The sequence below is a fragment of the Balearica regulorum genome, chromosome 3 (genome assembly GCF_011004875.1).
Source record: "Balearica regulorum gibbericeps isolate bBalReg1 chromosome 3, bBalReg1.pri, whole genome shotgun sequence".
Taxonomy (NCBI): domain Eukaryota; kingdom Metazoa; phylum Chordata; class Aves; order Gruiformes; family Gruidae; genus Balearica; species Balearica regulorum.
The window spans coordinates 99,260,466-99,288,050 of NC_046186.1; the positions used below are offsets into that span (position 1 = coordinate 99,260,466).

The following is a 27,585-nucleotide window of genomic DNA, read 5'->3' on the forward strand; positions in this document are numbered from 1 at the left end:
AGCAAAAGCTTACAGAACTGGATCCCTTTTGACATATTTGTTTGTAAAACTTTGTATTTATTTACAGAACAAATGTGGTCATTAATCATTTGAGAAGCCCACGGTTTACAAAAATATTAGATAATTATTTGTCCCTTCTGAATTTTTAATATGGCAACTTCATAAACTGCCAAGAGGTTCCTCCTAATGAAAGCAATTTCATTAGTTCAGCAAGGCCAATCCGGGCAATCCCAAGCACAACTACAGGCTGGATGGAGAATGGATTGAAAGCAGCCCTGAGCAGAAGGACTTGGGGATACTGGTGGATGAAAAGCTGGACATGACCTGACAATGTGCACTTGCCGCCCAGAAAGCCAACTGTGTCCTGGGCTGCATCAAAAGAGGTGTGACCAGCAGGTCGAGGGAGGTGATCCTGCCCCTCTACTCTGCTCTGGTGAGACCCCACCTGAAGTACTGTATCCAGCTCTGGGGGCCCCAGTACAGGAGAGTCATGGAGCTGTTGGAGTGAGTCCAGAGGAGGGCCACAAAGATGATCAGAAGGCTGGAGCACCTCTCCTATGGGGACAGGCTGAGAGAGTTGGGGTTGTTCAGCCTGGAGAAGAGAAGGCTCCGGGGAGACCTTACAGCAGCCTTCCAGTACCTGAAGGGGCCCCAGAAGAAAGCTCGAGAGGGACTGTTTACAAGGGCGTGGAGTGATAGCAGAAGGGGTAATCCCCTTAAGCTGAAGGAGGGCAGATTTAGATTAGGTATTAGGAAGAAATTCTTCAATCTAAGGATGGTGAGGCACTGGAACAGGTTGCCCAGAGCAGCTGTGGATGCCCCCTCCCTGGCAGTGTTCAAGGCCAGGTTGGATGGGGCTTTGGGCAACGTGGTCTAGTGGAGGGTGTCCCTGCCCATGGCAGGGGGGTTGGAACTAGAAGGTCTTTAAGGTCCCTTCCCACTCAGACCATTCTATGGTGATGATAATTTGCAGCTGACACTAAGTATAAGGACAGTAAAGTATTTGTGATTACAATTTGTGATTATTTTGTAAGGACAGTAAAGTCAAACGATGTACTTATTCTCATTAAATACTGGTTTGAAACTAGCATGAAGAAAGGCAGAACAAAAAGGGGGAGTCCTCCCATTATTACATCAAGCAAACCACATAAAGAGTCAACTCCTCGCTTAGTGTAAATGAAAGTAGCCCTATATAGGCTGTCAGAAGAACTAATCTGGTATGCACTCTAAAAAGAGAATTCAGCACTTCTATTTAATCAGGAATGTGAAAATGCTTCCAGAAATTAACTTTCTGGGATATAGCCTTTCAGAAATAAAATTGGAAGAATGGAAACTTCCACTGACTTCATTAAACATAAGATTTAAACAACCATTTCGCTAAAAGCCAAAGCTATTCTTTTTACTGCAAAAGAAAAATATAGAGGGTGGAGGGAACTGATCCTTTACACTGAAGAATTTAGCATCTAAATACAGTCAAGCTTTTCAAGAGGCACTGATCAGGTTTTATAACGCTTCAGAGGTTTTTTAATACTTAAGCATGCAGGTTGTAATAGTAGCTGACGAAAGGCAGGAAATTCAAAGATAAGGTTGTCGGTCGCCCTTTCACTCGGAGCACTTCAACACACTCTCCTCCCTCCCCCAACGATACAGTGAATTAAGGGCAGAGTCACCTTTAATGTTCAATTTCCTGTCCCTTTTTCAGTTAATACCAGCCATATGTTTTAATTGCATAAAGCTTTTATTTGGTGATGGCAAGTAAATGGCTTTAATATCTGTAGTGTTGATAACATCCTTTGCAGTTGTTATGAAAGAGTAATTGCCATTTTCCCCTGCTTTTTCCTTTGACTTTTGTACTAGTGCTTGAAGTATGATGCATTACAGACTTCATTAGAAATGTGAATTAAAAAGTATTTTAAAGCCTTTGCCCTTGTAAAGCCTTTTCTAGCCCTCCTGAGACCAAAGGTATGAGAATGAATCAAACTTTTAATAGGTGATTGGTATATAAAGCCCACTGTGCTCATTTTTGTGTCAAATGTGATGCACTGCTGCTAATGTAGGAATAAGACAAACTCTTTATGTCTGCATGATACTTCAATTAGTAACTGCAGATAAAGGTATGCAAGAGCCCTGGCACCTATTCAGAGAAATATGGAAATGTACATAAGTACCACACACTATTAAGAACTATCTTCTCTTTGCAAGTTTCATACACAGACTGGAACCTGCTGGGTAGAAGTAATAGTTAGGCTGTATAGGGCATTCATGCTACGCTTAAATTTAATCAGGCAAACCATTTCAACGAACCAACCCTTTCTCAGGATCTAAGTGAATTCCATGTAACTAACCATCTGGTGAATTAAGCACAATCCTATATAATCTGTTCTGTCCAGATTTCTCAGGAGTAGGATGGCTTGTAACAAAATTTCTCATTTGTAAGAGCTGACTCAAAGTTCCCTGCTCTAATTATGCCACGCATTAAAACAGCAGCAATTTTTAAACTTAAATAAAATAAAGAAAGGTGACCTTCAGTTGATGTTAGTCAAGAATGTGTTTTTCAAGCCTTTTCTAATAGGAGTTAAAGGCATTACTTGCTTTAGTGCTGCTGATATTGGGCGTATCTGTCTGTTGCTGCTTCTATATATAAACGGTTGTGCATCAGTCTTGCCTCCTCTGCATTAGCCTCAGAGTTGTGATGCCTAGAGTGACTTTGGTCTATTCAGCTATACCAACAGAACTTAAGAAGTAATACTAAATAAGTTATGGCAGAACTTTTTACTGTGAGAGAAACTAATTGCATGTAAAGGTCCGCCGAAATTTTAGCAGATGACAAACCTTGTTTTGAAAGTGAATGGAAAGAAACATTTTTCCTATGGAGGGACACACACCCACCCCCCCCCCCCCCACCCTGTAACACACACAAACTTTTGAGATGTCCATAAGCCTTCTTAAATAACAAGGTCCAGAAGTGCTTTTGATGCTCTGTTTCCACTAAAAATATATTAAGGACCTAGTACAAACCTGGGTGCAGAGTTTTAAGCTGAAGGGCATAGTATTACGTTTCATGCTCTACCTAAATTGGTTTGATATTTTTGTTAAGTCTTTCTTAGACTGATGCCATTCGAGCAACTTCCTTACATACAAAGACCTAGCGCTGTGAAAAGGTATTATTATCCAGTTGTTGGTGATAGCACACGGAAAATGCAGAGGTCAGCAGCAGGTGTTAAGAGAACCGATTATTCCCTGGACAACCACAGCTGAAATTCCACCGAATCTCTAGGTTGGGGTGAAGTATTCCAGTATGACTTGCCAATTGTAAACAGCAACTTAAATATGCCAGGTGCACAAAACACTGCCAACCCTGGAAGAAGATGGAGTTTTAGACATTAACTACAGCAAGGCTGGATTTTGCATTCTGGCACAAGTTTTATGTGAAACTTGCAATCAGTCTAACCATAGAGACATTCAGAGAGAAAAACTAAACTAAAAAACAACAACAAAAAGTCTTCTAGACAAAGATTCGTGAAGTTGCTGCTGCTCCAGGGCAATGTAAATTTTGTGCAATGTAAATTTTCAGTGCAAGCTCAAGGCCAGTTAGCAAAAACAACGATTTAAAAAATAACCATCATTCCTTGGGGGTTATTAGATCTAATTATCACTCATTTGTCTGAGGGCTTCTTGTATCCAGAGGTACACAGTAACTATTCAGTGGATTAAATTACAATACGGGGCACTATCTTAGGAGGTTGATAGGCTTTCTCTTAATTTCAACAGGCTTTTAAACAAAGTGAAAGGCCAAAACATGTGCAACGCTGAGTCTGCTGAAAGAGAATTTAACTGGGATGAAGCTGCAGATCCTTAGAAACCTGACAGGTTACAGAGAGACTGAATGACTCACAGTGCTTCCTACATTTCTACCTGTGTGGAAATGAGAAGTATTTTATTTAACTGTCTATTTGGCTGGCTGGTTTAGACATCTTTTTTTTTTTTTTTCCTCAGCACTTTGAGTCTAAAGCTTACCCATATCCCATTAAAGTTTTAATCTAACCTCAAAATGACAGAAACTAGGAGAAATATATTTGGAAGGCAGAAGTGGGTTGACACTGATAGGCCTTTTAAAAATAAGCCCCTTTGTGAAATGTTCATTTATAAAATAAACCAGAAGTGTTTTAATAAGCATCAGGCTACTGGAAAGCAGTTGCCATGAGCCACTTAGTTGCATTATAAAACTCACACAGATGGCAGATAGAGTGGTACAACCTTTATAAGATTAAAGAGGTGCTGCTGTAGACATGCCAACATCATTTAAATGTTTTAAGAGATTGTCTTATTTTTCTCCTCCAAGCAAGGAAATGTTTTCCTTTGCTGGTGTTTATCTTCCAATTTGGCACCAATATTTATGGAGCAAAACTGTTCTCTATGGACAATAATTTATAGACAGATCAGTTACAAATTACTGTGTCAGATCTTCCTAAGCAGCTTAATATAGTATTTTCAAACATTGCACCACCTTGAGGGCTTCTTTGCTGTTTTGTGTTTCAGAGCAACAGCTTATAGCTACTACATATATAAATATATAAAGCAATAAATAATGTTTTTCTGAGCATTTTCTTTACTGGGAGGAAAAATCCAGGCCAAGAGTTTAAAGCACAGACTTCTATGACTGTATCATGCCTGACCTCTTGCATGGCACAGGCCACCTCTCTGCCTCTTTCTGCCTGCTGCTGATTTAAAATCTACTTAGATCAAAATGTCCTCAGAGCAGAAACCATCTCGTTGTGTGCATTTTTAGAGGGCCTAGAACAACAGGAACTTTACCCATTATTGAAAAGATTTATATCCAGGTTTACTGCAAGCAATTGGCATGGCTTTTGGAAAAATCACCTCATTTGACAGATTTTTCCATGCTTTCATTTCCCCTGAAAATGGCATATTTCATTAATATTTTAAAAATGGTTTAGGATGCTAGGAGAGAAGGAATTAAAGAAGTGCAAAGTCTTATTCTCAGCAGTACTATTCATTTTTCAGTTGAATGCTGGAACTGAGAAAAACTTTTAACCCCTAAGAAACATTATAAATAGATGCTGTCATACAGCAGTCATCGCATGATGGCTAAATCTAAATCTTAACAATCAACAATGAAATTATCCTCCCGCTTCACCTGTGAGCTTGGTACTTACCACCAAGAGACCAAAGTTACCTACTGCAGGTAGCTAGGACAAGAACTATCACACATCAGTTTCAGTGCAGCGCTGACTTCTCGCAGAAGCCGGCAGCACGGAGGCCCTACCGGACTGATACATGGTAGGCAGAGTTTAAAAACCAAAACCCTTGATCTAATTGGTAGGAATGATGGGCACCACAGAGCTCAGCATGGATTAAGTAGCTCAGGACTTGCCCCGCATCTTGAGTGGAGCTTTGTTAACTCAGCAGTGCCACTACCTCACTTGACACGCCGCAGCAGTGACGGTGGTAGAGGCATGCTCAGAGCCATGTTCCTCAGACAGGTTTTTCCCCCGAAGAAGGGAGAAAAGCCTGGTTTTGGATTCACAGCGTTTCACCACAGCGTCCAGCTTCATGGAGAGGATTAGAACCCATAAGACCTAGCAAAGGTAGCTCGATGGAATGGGTAAAAAAGTCAATTATTCATACTCCTTAAAACAAAACAATGGCTAAGGCTTCGACAGACTTGTCACCTAAGCTATGGGACAGCTGCTCTGCACCTAACCTGAAATTCATTAGCCTCTCCCTAGTTACCATCGACTTCAGCCATTTTAAGGTATGAAGTCTGCCGTACTGAAGAAAGAGTTGCTTGACGTGTCCTCCCCATGAATGTACATACAAGATCACTGCAAAACAGTCAATACGTAGGCACCCTGGGAATCCAAGGACCCAGAAAACCTTCTACAGCTCACAGACACAAATGCCAGAAGATCTCAAAGCTACTGCGTTATTCTTTCTAACTGCATCAACAGGGTGTGGGTGAAGTCCTACACTACATACCTTTATACTCTACCAACAGCAATTTTCATTACCATCTAGTTATTCAGCAGAAGGATGGCCACGCTGTATATTGAATAAACATCACCTGCTACTAGACGAAAACGTTACCCGCATGGCAGCATATATTTTTTCCTGAGTCAGGCGAGAAATTGGAAAGAAGATGCATCAGAACTGGCTAAGAGTGGAACACAATGTTGCTTTCAACTACTCCCCAAACATCTTGCATATCAATTCACAATTCCAGCTTTATCCCAGACTTTAAGATGACAAAAATATTCAGAATATACAACTTCTGTTTCTGGGCTTGGGCTACAAGCATTAAGTGCCACTTCCGCAGCATCACTGAAAACTATGTTGAAAATTTTCAAAAATACTATATGCTTATCTAAGTCCAAAATAGCAGAAAGCTTTCCATTATATGCTCCATAGGAAAAAAAGAAAAAAAAAAAAAAAAAAGATCATTTACTTTTGTTGCTGTTTCCAACTTTGACACACTTTAAACACCCCATCTTAACTATTGTAGTATTTTATTTATTAGGAGAACTGTTTCAACACAAAACTTTTTGTATGGCTTCTTATTAGTGTTTTTCTTTCTTTCTTTCCATATCTTGTTCGATTACTTCAGGGAAGGTTTCATGTGAGGGTTTTGGCCTGGACACTGTGTTTACAGTATTACAGCTTATAATATTACCCGAGGCTCAAAAAAATTGACAATATTTTTCTCTTTATCAATTTATGCATATACTTTTGCTGGAATAATATATGTACCAATAGAGTACATTTGGATGAGCTTCTTGGCATTCTGGCTACTTGCTATTAAGCAAGGACTAAAAATCAAAATCAATCATTCTTACCAGAACCAGTTGGAGAGCACAAGTTCCCTCACAAAACCGTCCCCTAGGGCTCTACTCCACACCATCAATCTTTGCATGATCAGCACTTACTCTACACGCAGAAGCTCCGATGCAGACTATGGATAAGAAATCTGTACTGTGGCATCAACAGAGAAAAGCTTTGCCACAGAATGATTCGATGCTAATTTCTAAGGTCAGCTTCATTTTAAAGACTGGATTTTCACCTTTTTTTTCTTTCATATTCATGTTACCAAAGGTCTATTTCAAGTTCACTTTCTGCCGCTCATCCTGCTCTCCACTCTTATGGCCAGCACCTTTCCTGTCCGTAGCTCATAGTGCTTGTTGGACTGCTGAATTAAAAACTGTACAGCATCCTTAAGAGTAGGCATACATCAATATTATTCAAGTTTACAGACAAAAGTGGAGCTACTCAGAGGTTAAATGACTTGTCTGGTGTCTCACATCAACAGAGGCAACTTAGGAATTTTAAAGCACGGTTCCTTGCTTCTTACTCTAGAACAACACTTCTGCTGTATTTTGTCAGGTAAATATTTTAGCCTCTAACCATAGCACAAGGAAGGAAAACAGCCAGCCACATCTCCTTAGATGTTTGACAAGAACAGATAGTTATCTCTATGATTAGTTTTCACAGTCACAGTCATTATATTCTCTTCAGTATTTTATATTTAAAATGACTATGTAGTTACTTAGCCAAGTTTTGTCAGAAAAAAAGACCAACTAACATTTGTTTTTCCACAGTCTGCCTTACATTCATGCCAAAGGGTCATGCATTTAAAAGATCTTCATGAGTTAAAAAAAAAAAAAATTAAAAAAAAAATCAAACACCTATCAGAGGAAAATTATAAGAATAAATGATTAAATACCTACACTGAAATACAGACCGTCTCAGAATTAAGTCCTCTATCTGTAATTTTAAATGAAGAAATCAATACAGGACAACTTAAAAATGAAAGCTAGTGGGCAGTTCTGTGTGAGTTTTAAGAGTGTGAGGATCACCGACATTGTATTTTTGAACATATTCACCACAGTACAGTTTTATCATCATCTTTGCTATTTAAGTTTAACAACAGTGTGTTCACCACAGGACTTACCTAGATTCTATATCTGCGTTCAGATTATTGGTGCGAATTCCTCTGCCTTCAAATGAAATAATTCTTAACCCTGTGGCCAGCTTCTACTACTTACAGTTGCTCACATAGCAGAGAAATTGTAAAAAGGGAAAAAGATCTCTTAAGACTGATGTTTTGCAGTGTTTGAGGACTAAAATCATCAATAGCTAAGATTTAATGTGATAAACCTCTGTGGTTTAGGAATGGTGAGAGTACATTAATTTTAGTCCTAAAGCAGTGTTTCTCTAGCCTTGCTACAGGTAACAACTGTGTAATTGATCTCATCTTTATCTTTTCTTTGATACTGAAATATGCAGAAGCCTATGCTGGTCTGACAAGTTAGCATTTTTATTGTTGTTTTGTATGTTTCCCAAAGCTTCCAAAGAGAAACTGGCTTCCCATAGACAGATGCTTCCTTATAGAAAAATTTCCTCTTGTTCAAAACCAAATTGGTTTTAACTCCCACAACAGAAGATGACCAAATATTACAAGATGACACATTCCTACTGGGGATGTGGATTTAGCAAAATCCTGAGCAGCAAGCTAACAAAAAGCTAAGCCCCAAGACCTTCAGTTAAAACATCCTGTAAAAAGAGGATTGGGTTCAGTTACACCAAATCCTCTGCGCAAACACAAAAGACAGCTTCTGAGGGAAAACCTTTTGAAATGGCCAACCATACTGCAGAAAATTAAAAATTTGTCAAGAACCGTAAGAAAACAGGTTAAAAGAATTGCACGACATCCCAACTGAACATCTGACATACAAGGTGTATTACTGACTGGGTGATGCACGCTAGCTGAGCGACTGCGCTCAGTGGGAGTCGTGCAAGCGTTTAACAGCTTTGCTGAGCTGGGTCTGGCAGGTCTAATAAAGTGAGTGAGGTTTATGGAAAAGTTAAGTACTTACACGGGAGCTTCTCCAGCAACATCTGTGTTTAAGACAATCCTTAATGCACTTATCAACCCCGTGTTTCATTTAAATTCTTTTTTTCTCTCTCCCGCCAAAGTTTCTCAAGACAATAAAATTTTGCAAAAAGTCTCATTTCAGAAATTGTATTTCCCTTCCCAAACATAAAAAGCTCTGGCTACTTCTGCAGCTACTCTCTGAATGTGAAATGACTGTCGTCAAAGGGAGCGGAGAAGATTGCAAGTGGTTGAGTAACACCTCTAAATGTGTCACTGCTCTTTAGCTGAGTCATGTGAATTAACCACATTCAAGCTCCTACCTAAGACGCAATTGCAAAATATGCGTTGGTATCTAAGCCACCAGAAAGAGGCAGCATATATGAATTTCTGCTCTTGCAACAAGGTAGGATCAGACACGATCATTTTACAAGATCCGCCGGCGTGACTCTTCAGGCAGCAGTAACTAGGTCATTTACAACCATCTGTTCTTAGCCTCTGTCTCCCTGCGGTCATCACCCGAGCTGTGCACTAATTAATTTTCACCTGCTAATTAGCAGGGACACCTTTGAAACTAACAAATCACCCAGTTTCAGTCAGCAGCCTCTGGACTCCTGTGGGCAGCACTGCCATGAGATTTTGTTACCAATAAAGGTGAAAAGTTTTCTCTGAAAGAAGATCCCCTGTAAGGCTTCCGACCTGCTCCGTGTGCAACAGCCCTGTGAAAGAATAAAGTGCTCTTCCTCGGATTCTTCAGACAGAGAACAGAGGGTACATCAACAACTGCCTCCAAATCTTCAACAAAGAAAGCATTTAGGCACCTTGTTAGTTTTAATGTGAGGAGTCAGGCATCTAAATGCTTGGAGATACGGACTTAATGCTGGAGGTCTCAAGGGAAGTAAGTCTGGCGGGGAGCAGGGAACTGAATCACATTTTCCCAAGTCGTAGGTGAGCACTCCAACCACTGCAACACCTTTCCCTTACCCTGTAGCTTTAAACAAGGTGAGCAGCTTACTACAGAATCACTGAAAATTCATCTTAAAACTGCAAGAAGATTAATGCCTAGCTCCAAACCAGAATGGTTTTACTTCATTCTTTCTGAAGACTGACAAAGCAAAACTATTAATGTCACACATTCTTCAAACCTACCAGCTCTACCTAATGGCACAATTTATACTGAATTTGGGTTTTGTTAGGTACATGTTTTCCATGCATATATCTATTATTCCTTTTATATGTTAAAAAAAAAAAAATCACATTCTTCAAATGAGTTGATTTAGGTTCATGGAATATTCCTGCTTTTAAAAACAAACGTCTGCATTATCATAGTAGTGTTACTTTGACTTTAGGTATTGTAAAAGATGCCAGAGGAAACTCTCATATAGGTAAATAGAGAAAGCAAGTATCTGCAGGCCCATGAAAACTGCTCAACGAGAAACAAATGGCAAGAGATTATGATCTAGTTTCTATACCACTGGTTGCGATTCTGTATCACAGTACCTCAGCTAGGGCGCAGAGAAGTATGATTTTAAAGGTATGAACAGTGCGTGGCATTCATGAATAGTCCACACTAAATAAGGTCAAAATAATAGCTCCCAGAAACTATTAGACTATGGGGTTTCACTCTCACGAGCACGTAACAACTTTGAGCAGTAGCCAGCCAAGTAGGACGGCTCCGGAAGCGCAGCAAGGACCATTCCTCCCCAGATTGCCAATGCGCCGCACTGCCACAGCGACGCGGTATGGTTGTCAGCTCACCTGTGCTCAGCTGAAGCCCATCAGCAAGATCTTTGCAATCCTATCAGGGAGGATTAGACATAATTCTAAGGGATATATTCTGTAAGCCCTGCTTTTCAGGATGTATGACAACTATAAAATACAGCAGAAGGAACCAGGAAATTACATCCTTAAAGGCTGATTTTTTGGTTAGAGGGTAGTAGCTGGTGCATCACATTCCCAGGCTTGCAGCAGATGCTCTAAGGGTGCAGCCAGGTGTCTTCATGCAGTCGGTTACAGGGTCGGGGTCTAATGGCCACAGCACCATGCAGGTACGAAATGAAAATGCACTATGCCCTGGATCCAAGAATGGTGAAGTTCAAAACCAGGATCCCCACTCAAATCAAATTGCCTCAATTTTATGAAAAGCAGAGGTCATCCCTGAGTGTATATTAAAAATACTTTTTTTGGTGCGCAAATTTTTTTGCACAGCTGGGGACAACTGAAAAAAATAAAAGAACAAACACACCTAGAAACATTCTTGTGATACAATTTGCACACGTGAAGAGGAAGAAGGAGCAGAGCAGCTACACTGGAACTCGTGACTTCGATCTAGACCTGCACCTATGTGCTGTAAAGCAGACCCTGGGCACTGGAGACTTTCTCCTCCACTTTTCCCTTTACTCCCAGCAGTGTGCTGCAAGTGGTAACTCAAACGCTGTGCCTGACCTTGTCTAAGCATCGATTAAAACACCTGTGGGAGGGAGAAGGGTCAAGGGCAGGTCATTCGCATCTCCTAATATTGGCGACAGTTAAAAGGGTTTGGTTCACCTGAGTTTTCCGTTTGCTTTTAAAGGTACAGATTGGGGTTTACACTGATAAAGCTACAAGGCAGAGAGTGCTGGCGGCATATGCAGGAGCACGAAGGGCCGTGAGCACTAGCGTTACTCTCCCCCACTTCTGCAAGAGAACCAGACCGCTGATGGCAAGGCAAGACTCAACATTGTGCTGAAGTCGGCTGTCAGCCTCACGTTCTCTTCTTTCTCAACATGCAACTTCGGTTTTGAAGCTTTTCTGTGTGTGCTATGAGACATGCATAAATAAAAGTGAGTGGTATCAGGTAATCATCACAGGAATTGTGATATCCTTATGTAGTACCTCAACAAATCAAGGGAAGCTTTTCCTTTTGGAGACAGAACATAAAGTGAAGAATATGAAAATTGCCTATATAATGCTGCCACAGGGATGCCTCTCGATTTTATTGGCAAAAAAGATGCAATGTCTGCTGGTAACAGCTAAAGACCACGTTCTAATTTTAGCAGTTGCAGTTAACTCATTCCCAATGGAGTTGCACTTACCGTGAGAAGGTTTCTAACTGCTTCAGCACTGAAAGGAAACAAGCATCGAGTCATTCAACTGCAGTTCTATATGCAAATATGCTTTTTGGCCCACGAAGGGAAAGCATATGGAATCTGCTGCTATAACCCATTCAGCCAAACATTGCCAAACATTTCCACACATTTCTTATAATGCAAATGCTGAAAAAAAAATTTTATTTGCCACACAGTGTTTTAGCTGTCCCTATACAAGTACGATCATTAGCATGCACATGCTTTCTGTTATGTACAGAGCATGTGTATAGGAACTGTATGCACACTGCATACCTAGAATTGGCAAGAAAAGTTTTAATCAACAGATACATTTCCCTTGATATCCAACAGCAATATTATTAATTTTATTCATAGATTATGCCTTATATAATTCAACAGATATTAAGCTGATATATTACATTTTTATTCAACTTCTGGAGACCATAATATGAATTTTCCCATTTTTTCAATCATTATTTAACTCCCAGAGTGGTGATTCAGTATAAAGAATTTAATTTCATGCAATATGGTCATTTTCTGCATTAACCTCTAACAGGCCCTACAAAAGAATCCACATTACAGCTAGTCAACAAAAGGGGAATAAAACCCAGAAAGCTTCCTTATAGCAGAAGTGATTTAGTACAACGTCCTGAATAAAATTCTTTTGTAGTTATGAGACTTTTGGTTGATCCTAAAGCATGCACCTAGTGCTAGGAGAATCCTAGCAGCTAATATCTAAGTATATTGAAAAGAAATAAGGAGTCTCCCGTGGTGAGTAATGAAAAATGTAAGGCTCTTTAAAGAGTGATTTTTCAATGAATTGTGTAAACAGATTTGCACTCTAGAAGAAAATCTTGAGCAAGTTATTTCGCAGTAGGGAATGAGAATTCCTTTTTCATTCAAAAAGGGTAAGAATAAAGGAAAATACAAAAATGTTCTATCCAGCAAAGGTCAACAGAAAATTACGATGTAATGCCAAGGTAAGTGTTCTTGAACTGTCACCTGGTTTTCTGCCTAGATTAATCCCTGCTTTGAGCCTGTGACTGAACAGAGGTGTGGAAATCCCAAGCGAGCTGGACTCACGCAAGCATCAGGATGGCTTTTGAATGGAGAGCACAGCCTGTCACCACAGATGAAATGGCAAAACTCTGTATTTATTGGCAAAATTCACTAGGCGTGCCGATAGGTATTCAGGAAGGGGATGTCTATATATAGATATAGAACAATCCAGACATTCATACGGGTGATTCATTCGTGGCACTAGTACGTAGGCAGATGCAAACTCACTCTGTCCCTTCCCCACAGCGGCCAGGGGCTGTGACGACTGGGGCTAGGGCACTGCGCTGACGCGCAGCCCAGCTTTGCAGAGGCCTCTGGGCTTGGAGACAAGGGAATACAAGTGGGATTTATGCCGGCATTTTTCCCCGGATGTGCAGATGCTGATACACAACGGGGGAGGAAACTGCTTTCAAATAGCTACAGCTTCAAAAAAAAAAAAAAAAAAGCAAAAAAACCCCAACAAACCAAACCTGAAATGTATGAGGATGCAGATTACAGCTGATATAAAGTACATTCCTGTACCACTCTGAAAAGCAGAGCAGCACCTAAAATATGTTGAACTTCAGACATAAACTCCAGTCTTTTTCTTTCAATGATACATACGCTTACACTAAATTTTAAGCGTACCTGCAGGCATCGTTGAACTGTGGCCTGAAAGAAGAGTGAAGGGCACTGCATCAAAATTCTAGGGCAGCTCCAAGGGTTACCTTGGAAAGTTTAGATGATATACAATTTCTACAGTTATTTTTACTGCTCTGAATATTTAGCTCCCTACTCTTTCATCACTACAAACGTCTGGAATCTGTGAGCAATTAGATATACAATTATTTAACTTTACAGAACTATGACTGGTGCTTAGAGGCATAAATACATATATTCATCTTACCTATTGATAGATAACAAAATTTATAATGCTGATGTTTTGCATCTTTGGCTTGTTTAGCATGAAATACGCTGGCACCTTATTTAGTTTAGTAGCAATATTACATTTTTCTTCCTCAACCAACTATTGTAGTATAACTTTTTTTGAGCTAAATGTCTAAAAATTTACCCTCTTGACTCCCTACTTGATGTTTTATTGAAATATGCATCTTAAACCTTAGTTCACTGCACAAAAAGAATGTTTTAGAATGGAGAAATGAAAATTGTTATGGACCATTGCAAACAAAACATTATACTGAAAAATATTTTTCCTTTTGCTGTAATGAGCATGTGTTGGGGCAACCACCGGTATCAATACAGGCTGAGGGGATGCAGGGATTGAGAGCAGCCCTGAGGAGAAGGACTTGGGGATACTGGTGGATGAAAAGCTGGACATGACCTGACAATGTGCACTTGCTGCCCAGAAAGCCAACTGTGTCCTGGGCTGCATCAACAGAGGTGTGACCAGCAGGTCGAGAGAGGTGATCCTGCCCCTCTACTCCACTCTGGTGAGACCCCACCTGGAGTACTGCATCCAGCTCTGGGGGCCACAGTACAGGAGAGACATGGAGCTGTTGGAGTGAGTCCAGAGGAGGGCCATGAAGCTGATCAGAGGGATGGAGCACCTCTCCTGTGAGGACAGGCTGAGAGAGTTGGGGTTGTTCAGCCTGGAGAAGAGAAGGCACCGCGGAGACCTTACAGCAGCCTTCCAGTACCTGAAGGGGCCCCAGAAGAAAGCTGGAGAGGGACTGTTTACAAGGGCGTGGAGTGATAGCAGAAGGGGTAATCCCCTTAAGCTGAAGGAGGGCAGATTTAGATTAGGTATTAGGAAGAAATTCTTCCCTACGAGGGTTGTGAGACACTGGCACAGGTTGCCCAGAGAAGCTGTGGATGCCCCCTCCCTGGCAGTGCTCAAGGCCAGGTTGGATGGGGCTTTGGGCAACCTGGTCTAGTGGAGGGTGTCCCTGTCCATGGCAGGGGGGTTGGAACTAGAGTCTTTGGAGGTCTCTTCTAACCCAAACCATTCTATGATTCTATCATTCTATGTGTCTGCCTTACATGTATTTTTGATGCACAAATACACAGACTGAAACAGACCAGATCCTGATGCGGCATGAAGCAAGTGCCCTGGAGAATGAGTTGTTACCTTGACTCAAATGGAATGATTATTTCTGAGCTGAATGTTCAGAACATATTTAAAACACCTAATGGCTGCAAACTGGCAACTGATTTGGTTTTTTTTTTTTTCCTATGGCAGGACTGGCTACATTGCTTGCTGCGTTTTCACAAACGTCTCCTCCCTAGATATCTCTTTCCATTGCAATTATATTGCATTCAACTGTGTCATGGCCGTGCTCAGCTACGGGAACTCCTATCACAGGACAGGCTGGCTGCCAGGGACTAGTGTCCCTTCCCTCTTCCCCCTTGTTCCCCCAATGAGCAGAGCATTTGATTGCCACCTCGGGCATCAGTGCATTCCTAGCACCAGAACCAGGCAGCGTGTTCCACTTCACGCTGTAAAGGACAGAGGCGAGTGAGAGCTGAGAGGAGAACAAGCTACACCGTCTCTTCTAAATAATCTTGAATAAAGGTGGAGGGAATTAAAGGACAAAGTTAGAAAGGAGAAAGCACGCCTGAGGTAGGGAAGGAATCAGTGGGGATGGGATGGGAACGGGAGGTGGGAAAAAAGAAAAAAAAAGGAAAAGAATCCGATCTCACGTGAAACAGAGTTTCATAGGAAAAAAGTTGCCGTCTCCCCTTAGTTATAGTTTTAAAGGTTAAGGTGAGTGAGGCACTGTTACTCCCTGCGTGCTGCCAGCACAGAAGGATGGTGCACGCGTACGTCCTGGCACTGAGCCCCCGGCCTTAGCCCTGGTCAGGCTGGGAATGGGTGTCCGGGGGGCTCAGCCGCCCACAGCAGTCCTCCTCTCCCCTGAAGTGCTGCGTCAGCGCTGGCCAGCGGGACGCACCACCACGGTCTCAGGTGCCTCCTCGTTTGAGGGACTATCAATAAGGTCTAACCGCCCTGCGTTCCCCACACCAGGAGATTTCAAATGTTGCTTTTTTAAACTTTGAACGATTTGGAGAAGAGTAGCAGACGCAGAGTCCTGAGGACTAAGCCCCTCGTTTACCCACCCCATGGGTGGGCAGGGGGACGCAGAGCAAGTTCTGCCCTGCTGCCTGGCCGGGACAGCGTGCCCGCAGCCACGGGAGTGGGGAGGGGGGGATCTCCTGGGGTGGGAGCAGGCAGGGCTATCACGGATGAGTGATTTGCAAAGGCAAGACTCATCTCACCATACTTCAATCCCCTAGAATTTAATCATCTAGTCTAGGCTAGCTGCCTGGTCTACTTCTGAGATCAGTGTGGAGAGACAAACGCTGTCAGTGTAGAACTCATCTCGTCCCTTGGCAAGCACTTCTCTGTAATAATTGAAAAAAATATTGAAAATTCTAAAACTTGTAAAGGTTACCAGTCTCACTTGGAGGGTATAATCACTAGGGATTAGTCTGATACTACTAAGCTCTTTGCATCAAACAACTCTCAAAATAGTGAATGCTATCAATCTGGGCTAGATATCAGAAGCCTAAGAGCTCATCATCCTCCTACCACTCTCTCTGAATTGTCGCATTCCTCGTACAAAAGAAAAATGAAGTGCCATATTTAATCGGTCTTGAAATAACCACTAAATTGTCACGTCCCGGTATTTTGACTTCCCTAGCTGAATCTACCATAAGCGGGACTAAATATGCACATTTTCCTTGCTTAACTCTATATTTACATACGTTCCTTCTCTTCCCTCATTTTATTATTTACGTTTTTGTTCAACGACAAGCATTTCTAGGCTTGTGAAATAATCACAGGAGTGAGGAGCAGTCTGATGTTACTTGTCGTAATAATCCCTTTTCTTAAGCAAGATTTTAAAGGTTTTTAAATAACAGGCCCAGCAACCACAGCTTACAAAAATAGACTGTAACTTCTTGTCTTAGTCTGAATTAAATCAAGGAATGGCCAGATCTTAACAGGGGAAGAAAAGAACCGAGAAGCCTCCAGAAAACTAGTGACTCTTCCGTGATATCAAGCTCTATTGGGAAAAGCAAAAGCTCATTAAATTTTACCAATTAATCTGTAAATGAAAGACTGAAAAAGATGATCATCTCAGTTGCTTTTAAAGGAAATCCATTTCTAGCCTGGAAAAGATGCTATCTGCTATATATTTCTCTATTGGGTGAGTATAACCTACATTGTGGATGCATTTACATTTTGCTGAATGATCAGAAATGCCTTAAACTTTATTGTATATGAACTACAATTAGTAACAATGAAAAAGTTCTAATCTTTCCCACAGAGAAGTAGCCCTGATTAAATAAGTCCCATTAGTGAAATACAGACAATATTAGTATGCAAGAGATGCAAAGTTGAGTGTATGTTTTGATGCAACATTGCTCTTCACTGTAATGCAACCTCAAACAATCATGTCAGAAACTGTGATTCAAATAGTGAAGAGCAATCACTGTCAGATTTCATTTCTCTTACCTGGTCTCTTCTGTAGCTATAAAGAAACCTTCATCTGAAGCATCAAGCCAATTTTGCCTCTGTCTCTTGATCACTGGAATAGTGCTTGTCTTAATGGCACTTGCACTGGCTTGCAAGGCTTTACCGTTAGTCATATGAACATGGGGAGCAGCATGCTGAAATCATAATAAAAGGGAAAGGTATTTGCCTGAGAATAAGCATAATTCTCTTTGCTGCTGCTGCTGCTGCCGTAAAGGGCAGCCTATACACAGCACCCTTCTCAAACACTGGCTAGTCTTCCTCAACCAGTACCTGGGGGTCAGATAACACCCCGTGCGCATTCACGTGTTTTATCTACAGGTCTTAAAAACGACATTAATTATTGTTAATGACATTTTATACAAAGAAAAACTGAGGCTTGAATCATGCCACGAACTAAGCAGTTCCACAACAGAAACCGATTGATTTCAGGAGAAAATTCACATTTTCTGAGTAAAAACCCAGCATCCCAACCAATGCGATAAGAGACTTGTTATTTCATCCAGGTATGGCATTAATCTAATTTTAAAACATCCACACTTCACACTTCCTATGTCCTTACTCTAGCTCTCTTTCTTTTTTCCATAAAAGTCACTGAATAAGACAAGTGGTTTGGTCCTGCTGCTACCCAAAATGGAAGCAGGGTAACAAAGGTCTACATCACCTTGCTGGCTCTGAGGTTTACTCACCAGTCATTACGTATTAGAGCTGATTGCAATATGTCTGCATTCATTTGAATACAGATAACGTTAAATATAAACCAATGCATTAATTGTCCACTAAACTTTTACCTGGAATAGTTGTGCAACAAGAGAGCAAGTACTCAGATCTAATGAGAGCAGCTGCCTTCTGATAAATGAAAAGGGAAGAGTGAAAATAATGTTTTCTGTAGGTAACATTTTGGAAGAATATCCCATGACAAATACATTCATTTTGGAAATTTGAATCTTGCTTCCTGCATAACTGATTATCAGCAGGACTAATAACACTATTAAATTAAAACAGATATGAGAGAAGACATTATGCAAATAAGAAAGTTTGCTTACTTTCTCTCACATGGATTCAACATCACATTTTCTTAGGGAGACGTACTATTTTCATGGTGAAATAATACAAATATTCCACATTACTGATAGCATTTTTGTAATATTCCTAAAATGCACACAATGCTGCACATTCACGGGTGTACCCTCTAAATCGGGAACCAGTTCCACAGTCACCAAGCAAGGAAGGGGCTGGCAGCATCCACAAAGACTAGCAGAACAGAACACAAAACTGATCTCTTAAATCACGTCAGAAAAACGTAACAGCCAAAAATAATAAACAAGGGCCTCATTTCTTCTGCACAACTCTTACACTTGTAATCAATGCATTATATTCAGATTATGCCACAACTTTCAACACCCCCTGAGATCCACACCCTTTTCTCCCTCCAGTAGGACAAATTTTACGCATTGCATGGAAAATTCCAGTGTTCATTATTTTAGTGCAAATAACTGAACAACCTCCTCTACGACTCCTTAGATCTGATGTAACAAAACCAAACAGCAAAAAGAGCAACAAGACATCAAATTTGAGTGAGTCACATATAACCCTTTCTTAGAGCTAAATTATTTTCCTTTTCCTTAAACACAAACAGGTTTATGGTGAATTTAGTTGTTGTTGCACATACGGCTGTAAATCTGTCTTTGTAGTCCCTCTAAATACTTGCCTAATTTTTTTCCATTTTTTCATTCAGTGTCGAGACTGCAGTTTGGTTTTCACTTATTTTTTTGTATTGGCTTTTGTGGGGAGGAGGAACTAAAGGTCATGCTACTAGAAGTAATTCAGCTGTTAATTAGAATAAATTCAGGATAAAATACATAGTTTGGAAGAAAGTAGAAATTCATAAAGGTATTTAACTGATGACCTGTTAGTATACAAAGGGGACAGCTCTCAAAAAGTGAGTAAGAATTCATGCATGGAAAACACTGCCATACATCAGATTTCATACTATTTTTTTTTTTCTGGCAATTGCCAGTGCTATACCTTCCAGAGGAACATTCAAGGGCTCAAAAGGCAATTTTTTTGCTGTGCCTTCCCAGTCAGAAATGGGTCTAAGTTATCAAACATAATAGTTTATATCTTTTCCCAAGCTCCTTTAATACACCACTGAATGTTTCCTTTACTCAAGACAACACATCCAGGAAACATATAATGTATGAAGAGTGCATCTCCAATGGCATAAACTCTGAAGAACAGTTAAACCTGTTGGAAAAAGTGATTTTTTCATAATACTTTTTCCCTTGGCAGAGACAGATGTCAATATTAGTTCTGAACTTCTGCTTTATCTACTTTTATTAGACCCTAACTCTTATTCCTGGCAAGAGATAAGATTAGAGAAAATGGTGCAAGGCTTACAATATAATCTCATTTCTGCTGCATCATATTGGTTATAATTTTCTCTTTTATTTCCCTTCTCCCCTGGTCCTTTCAAGCTATTTGACGAAATTAATTACATTTCACTTAAGGACATGAGAAAATAAAATCATTATTCTCCAGTCTGTGCTAGGGACCACGTTATCTTTAATTTCTAGTTAATCAAAACAATTGAAATTTTTGAGTAGAAAATCAGTTCATTAGTTCCTCTCAAAAAATATATTTGCCACTGTGTATAAAAATAAGCATTCACTGCCACTGTCACACTAATATCAAGAGCAAAATGAACTTTCATACAAAGTACTTGTAAAATGCTTTTTTAAAAAATTATGATAATTTAAAATTTCCCCCCTCTAGCAGTTACGCTAGAAAGGTCATGAAGGCCTGAGGAATACTGCCTGTACTACCACAGAAGCCCTATTGATTCAAAAACCCCGCATACAGAAAGCTCCAATAATTCCATCATAACATTGCCACGTGCAATGAGCGGCTGGCATTTGGATTTTGACCGTGTACATCACTAACAAGCTGTGCAGTGATTGTGCACCAAAACCACTGGTATTCAGAGTCCGCACACCCGCGGCAGATCACAGAGCAGCACCTGAGCAGCAGGAGCTTTACCCAACATTTGCTAACCCCACGTCGGACAAATCCTCCTCCCTGCTGAGTGACTCCTTTCTCCCAAGCTTCTCCTCATCTCGATCTGGATACGTTCGTTGAGAACTCTTGTGTCACAGAGTTACCTGGGAAGAGTTTCACCTGCCGAACAGGAGGTCTCCGTGCTGCAGACTGAACATGTCCTCAGAGACCTCCGAGACCACAGGCAAACTTTTCAGGGTCTTCAACGTGGAGGAGTTCATGGGAAGACCATTTGTGATCATGTCTTCATGACTTCACCTGTCCCCTGCTAACACGCTTCCCACCATTCTCGGGTACGTCTCTCACAGCTGGTGCACAGCTCGATTTCTGAGAGCTGCCTGCAAGCGCTGCTAATCGAAACTCAGCGGGCAGGGGCACGAATTTCCCATTTGCATACACAAGCGTTCATTTCCCGGTGAGCAAGTCAGAGCAATGGTCAATGAATGCAAGCAATAGTCCCTTCCATGAAGCAGCTACATAAGAATGTGTTTCTCTCTGCTAAATCTTCTGGAGGCAGCAGCACTTGTTCAACCAGTTACTTAACTAAATCCAGGTCTTTCAATGCAAGGGTGCACAAGGCGTAAGGTTTTTTTCTATGTCTGAGAAAGAGAGGAATTAGCTATACAGCATCACTTTACACCTGATATGGGCAGTAGGGACAGCCACCAGTCCAACAAAGTTTAGATAATATTCAAAAAACACCTACAAAGATACTCCAAACACTTTGTAGCAAAGTGACAAGTTAAGACAGCATCTCTATTCTGGAGGGTAAATCTCCTGTCCTCGCTGGCTCCCAGGGAAATTTCAAGCACAAGGATATTAAGATGCATGTTGGAAAATCAGAGAGGAATCCTGCACAAATTCAGAAATGGGACTCAGATCCCAAGTCGAGGTTCCTGTCTATAAGTTTCTCAACTTGTACCGGGATGTAAACGGCTGAGCATTTATCCACTGAGAGCCACCAAGATTCTGAAGAGACATCGAGCTTTGAAATAAATACGTAACACCAACAGGCATTGTAAGTGTAAAAACTAACGGTGAATGCTTACGTTGTGACTGAAAATGTTTAACTGGATTATCATAAATTACTAAGTGGACCTGAATTTATGATCTCTTACATTTTCCCCCCATCCTTTCAAAAAGGAAAAAAAAAAGCCTTTGTCTTAAATTAGCATTTTTTAAACTCTTGTCACCTCTAAACAAAAAAAATCAAAAGAAAACAAACAGAGCAAAAGAAGCTCACTACATGAAGAAAAAAAAATTACTAGAAGAAATCAGGCATGCTCAGATGATTGGTGGTAATCTATATTAATTGGTTCAATATATTTGACCTAGTTATACAGGATATAGTGCTAAACAAGTGTAGGATTACATTAAGTTTAAATCAGGTATTGATTCTTTTTTGCAACACTTCAAGTGTTCTTATTTGCAAAGGCATTAGCTCTATACCTCTAACAAGCATCAAGGTTTGGGGCTGGTTTAGTTTACTTATTCATGGAGATTTCAGATGAATGCAAAAATTACAAAACACAATTTCCACACAGCACAGAGTCACACATTCATTTTGGGTACAGAATTTCATTTAAGAAGCCCATAGGCTATTAAAAAAAATAATTCAAACAACAGATCATCTACAAGAAATTAACCAAATAGTCAACACAAGTATTATTTTTGAACCTCCTGTTTTTGCTATCACACCTTTCACAAAACACCTAGAATAGATGTAATGCTGAAAATCCAAGTGAATGACTTTCTGTGCAAGGGGAAAAAGAAAAGAAAAAAAAAAGAAAAAACCAAACAAAACCCCCGACAGTTGACTTTCCAAAGCATCTGGGCTAAAATATTACAATGTTTATAGCCTCCGTACTGCATGGAAGTTACACAAAAGCTGAAGCAACCATGTTTTTAAAAGCAGCATCTTTAAGTAAACATTTATTTACAGAAATCAGTAAATAAGAGGAAATTTGTTTTATATTTAAAACATAGAACATCCCCTCCAAGACCCTCAAAAAATTTCTAGTTTTTTTATTTTTACGAACAAGAATCTGAAACAAAAAATAGACATTATTGTATTTAAATACGGAAGAAGAATTCTTGTAATGATCTCAGAAAAACTGTGCTCATTTTTCCTTAGCAAAGTATATTCTCTTCCTCATTGGCTTTGATTTTAACATAAATCTGAATCTTCAGAGACAAGATCAGATTTAATGCCTGCCTTACATTATTCTGCCACCTATAAATGCAACTTAAAGGGAGTTCAAATACTTCGCGTTGGTAAGACAAAAGCTTTTTTACATCAAAGCGTCTGAGACAGTATACAGATTTGCTCTCTCTCTCTTACATTCTGATTGACTAAAGATCACGCTTTCACTTTTTATCTGTTACAGTATTAACCATAATCGGTCAGAAGAAGGGGACTTTATTTCAGAGTAATTATTTATTGCAGTAGCCATTCAAAAAACGTATCTCAGCAGTATTGCTTTACTATGTCTGTATTGAATAGATAATCTCATACTGTTTCTAACGCAAGGAATAGTATATTTTCTGGCTTTACTGACATATTCTACGTCATTCTTCTCTCACTGGAGAGTAAGAAATTTTCTGTTAAACATTCAGGTACGCTTTAATTGCAGAGAAGCGTGGACGTATCGTTATAACCTTTTCACACTAAACAGAATACTAGTTTTTAATTGTACTTGTATTTATTTAAGTGTAATGGGCAATTACTGTGCACTGCAGAACATTAGCCTGAACGGTCTGAGTTGACAGCAGAGAGATCTGGAGAGGTTCACAACCCAGGAACCTCAAGAACTCAAGTTGTTTAAAAACCTTTCTCTTACCTCTTTGAAGTCTGGCCATGTTTTGGTGTGAGGACACACCTATATAGGCAAAACCCCTGTTTCTTTGGGTCAGTTTTTACAGCTTTTTTGATACATTAATGGAAAAGACAGACTGACAAAATGTGTTATCTTCAGACTAAAATTAATAAGAAAAAAATAAAGGGAAATGAAGAGTGAAGTTTTCACCAGCTTCAGAATTAACTTCTAGCCCTTTTCCCAACACCAATGCAGAACTGGAGAAATATTGATAAATTTTCCAATCCCTTCCAAAATTTTATAGCACAAGAATACACTCGAATAACTAAGCATCTTATTTTGAAATGGGTCTATTTAAACTAAATTCATGACAAACAAGGATTACATCACATCCACTAGAAAAAAGAAACATCAGTTTTTCCACACTTATCTTTTGAAATTCTGTGGTCTGTAGTCCTTATCTATCTATTATCCATTTGCACTGGATTATTAATGACTATTGATGATAAAGGCAATTATTCACCCTTTGTCCCCAGGTGAATCAAATATCTGTGCGGGAATTTACGTGTCCCACAAATGCTGTACATACAGAAGAGGTAATAAACTTGAAGGGACACCCTGTTTTGTTGGGTTTTATTCTAAAATTTCAAAACTTGCCTCAAAAATTGGTCTTCTTCCAAAAGCGGATAGCCTTCCCCCCAAATATCTACAGGACAGATATGAATCTTTCCCAGAGAAAGGTTTTCTTAACGTGAATTTTTGTTCAGTCCATATTTAACTTTTATTAAGAGTTTGAAACAGAAAAAGACTGATAAAATTTCTCACCCTATAAAAATCCCACACAGACAATAAATCCATGACATTTTTATACAAAAAAACCCCTATTAATCTCATTTTTGAAGCTCTATCTGTCCTTTTAAACATTTCTCTGTTTCTGGAACCCAAACTATCAAATTCAAGGTAAAGTCAGAAACCAGCCTCACAGGAACGTGATGCAAGAAATTACTCGGTGTATGTTTTGAACTTTAAATTTGCTCTGACACAAGTGATACACATACAATGCAGGAGATTTTATCAACATTAATTTGACATAATCAAAAATCACTTACATACATAACACACAGCATTGTAATTGGATTTCTCACCTATTCAAACTGACACCACTGCTATTTCTTAGGCTATTCAACCTCACTTTTTTCCCAAGATTTCCCATGAAATGCAGTGGCAGATGGACTCATTGTATCTCTACAGTGATACTGGACTTCATAAAAAAAAATATGCTAAAGGCTGAGGATACTACTATACCCACTTTGTTTGCAAAGGAAAAATCATATCTATAGATTGATACCTGTAATCTCCTCTATACTTACCATTATCGTTCTTGTTGTATGGCTGGATGATTCTGGAAAACAAAAGAACCACAGCATATTAGAGTACTGTCTTTATCCATAAAAGTCCTATTTTCTGATGCTCACCCTGAAGGCTGAGATGCTACTGTTCAGCTACAACAACGAATACATCAGAAATGCAGAGATTGGAAAGATTTCTCATGAAACGAGCATGAGAATCATCGCTGGTCCTGAAAATATACAGCACAGTATAGTATGCTGTTAGCTGCACTCATTCTCTTTGCTTAATTATCCTCTTCTGCAAGAAAATTTAAAAATGGAACTAATTCATAATTCATGTTTCAAGAAGTGGGGTTTTTTGATTTTGCTTTTAACATATGGCATCATTTCACATAGAGGATTAGCTCCGCAGAAAAAAATACAAATAGTATCAGCATAATTCTGTTGCTATCCCCATTTGAAAAAACTTCATAAAACTAGACAATCCTTTTTTCTGAGAATTTTGAGATGGATTCTCAGTTTGAAATTGACAAAGTATATTGAGAAGTGTAACATCCAGAAATCGTAATTATTCTCTCCTACATGATAAATCAGGAGTCAATCAACTGAATTCATGGTTATATAAAATTGCTGAGGAATCATGACTAGGCCAATAGCTAACATTGATTTCACCCCACCTTTTAAATTAAATTATGTTCACTTTTTTTTTGTTTCCACAAGGAGAAATCTCACCCTCTTTGCCTTTAAAATGCTACAGTTGTCATATTAAAGCCGTGTTCTTTTTTCAAAGCAGCACAACTTCGGTAACTAAACATCCTCCCAACCAGCTAAAAAAAACTGCGAGAAAATTTGCTGCTGATCTGTAAGATGCAAGATAATGCTACTAGCAATCTCATAGACTTGCTCCAAAATTGGAGTCAGACAGCATATCGGCTACAGTACACGAGTTCTGAAGGAAGAGACATTTTGCAACACTACTTGCAGTTCTGGGTAGAACCTACACAGTTCTGCACCAATTGAATCAGCAGAGTCTCAATTCTGCAAGTAAGATAAATGTACAATAATTACAGCGGTTTAGTTATTCTTGCCCCCGTTCCAAACTGCGATTCTTATGGGCATCCCAACTGGCACCACTTACACAAAGAATTCTCCAGGGCTTTTGTTATTGTTAAAAATAGTATTGAAGAGATTAAAAGGACATGAGAAAGAACAGCTGCACATCTCTTTCTGGAAAAAAATAATGGTAATTACACTCTCAAACTGGTGTTTCTCTTTCATTTTGAGGAGTCATCTTAACCAGTCTGAAGGTACAATTCAATCACTGATAGAAACAAAGACAAGCCATTTTAAACATCCCCAACTATTTACAAACTTCAACCCGACATTCAGCAGTAATTCCTGTATCTAGTTTACATTTATATTTTCACAAGACATCTTTAATTAAATCTAATTAAAAAAAAAAAATCAATACGGGTATCAATAACTTCCCATTGATAAAGGTTCCGTGAAACCCTACCTAAAGCCACTGATGTTTTAGTTGTGAGCTCTTCTCCCAGCCCCCTTTCCCTCACAAAAATTATCATATATAAAAATACATTTAGGTCACCAGTCCTCCAGGCACGTTTTAAACTGGTAGTATAAAAATTAAATACTGTGACAGTCTACTGTTTCCTGATACCTGAATATATTTGGCACTGTTATCAAGAGAAGCTCACTGTAAAGAACTCTGTAATTGTTCATTTTTTGTCTTCGCAGTAAAGTTATTTTTGTTATTACAAGTTTGTTTATTTTTTTTGACATCCCAGTGAAATAACATTTCAGGACTTCGATGCTCCTGAGAAAACCCAGAGACTGCATTCATGGAGGTATAACCATCTGAATAACTCCTGAGACAAAGACTCATTCTGTTTATAAGTTCAACTCCCCAGAAAAAAACACATCCTATCTCCAAGAGCACAACTGCATTTGCTGAGGAATCTTCAAATTAAGCAGAATGATCAGTCACACCCAAAAAGTGAATGAACAAAAATCCGTACTTTTTATACTCAGATACCACAATAATAACAACTTCACTCTTCCTCAGAGGTGCTATGCTTTTGGCATAGCTTTATATGCCAAATCTATAAAAACTATGCTTAGCCGTGATTGTCCCAAAATACCCAGTCACTCTCGCAGTTCCGCAGGCAACCGAGTGAAACAGAAAATATCTCCCTAAAGGGAACGGAGGAACAGCCGAAAGTACCCGGCGGCTGTTAAACAGCGTAATTTTGAAGAATACCTTACAGACACTCCTAATGCAATGCCAACGGCTGTTAACTCCAGGATATTACTATACTGATAACCTATTAAAAACACCAGGCAAAGAAGTGAAGAAAGATCTGTTGTATTTGTAGAGTAATATCTCTGTGTTATATCAGAGGTTTTTGCATATCTTTTTCTTGGCTTTAATTGCTGTAGATACTGAAATATCATCTAATTTGCTAAACGTTTTTTAGAAAGTCCTGAGTATGTTCATAAATAAAAAGCCATGGAAAGAACTATTTAATAAGAAGACATAGTCAAAAAATTCTAGGATCTAACAAAGACTACTAATTAAGGTGCCATTTTTACACAATTCAAACTCTTGCATACTCTGATACCCAAATATTCAGAACTGAGGCGGCCCTTATTTCTTCCAGAAAATAATTACGCCCTGATGTGGCAGGATTCTGACTAACATTTATGCATGAACACACAACAGCCAATTCTGTGGAAAACTTTGCTTCTAAAGACAACTAAGGAAGCAGATCCTCACTTCCCATTAAAAAGGCAGTCATGCAGCATTCAAAAAGGTGTGTTTTACAAAAGGTCTGTGCAC

The 27,585-nt window shown here is 39.5% G+C and overlaps 1 protein-coding gene across 2 annotated transcripts in view; it reads right to left on the reverse strand.

Moving 5' to 3' along the window:
• MTA3 (metastasis associated 1 family member 3) overlaps positions 1-27,585 on the reverse strand; it is a 137,555-nt gene that overhangs the window by 6,142 nt on the left and 103,828 nt on the right. Inside the window, exons 17-19 of one of the 2 annotated variants that reach the window (XM_075749149.1) lie at positions 24,750-24,781; positions 17,489-17,643; positions 11,962-11,989 (exon numbers count right to left, since the gene is read on the reverse strand). In XM_075749149.1, coding sequence (XP_075605264.1) covers positions 11,962-11,989; positions 17,489-17,643; positions 24,750-24,781 — 215 coding nt within the window. The remainder of the gene's footprint in view (positions 1-11,961; positions 11,990-17,488; positions 17,644-24,749; positions 24,782-27,585) is intronic. The other variant, XM_075749147.1, reaches the window with a different exon arrangement.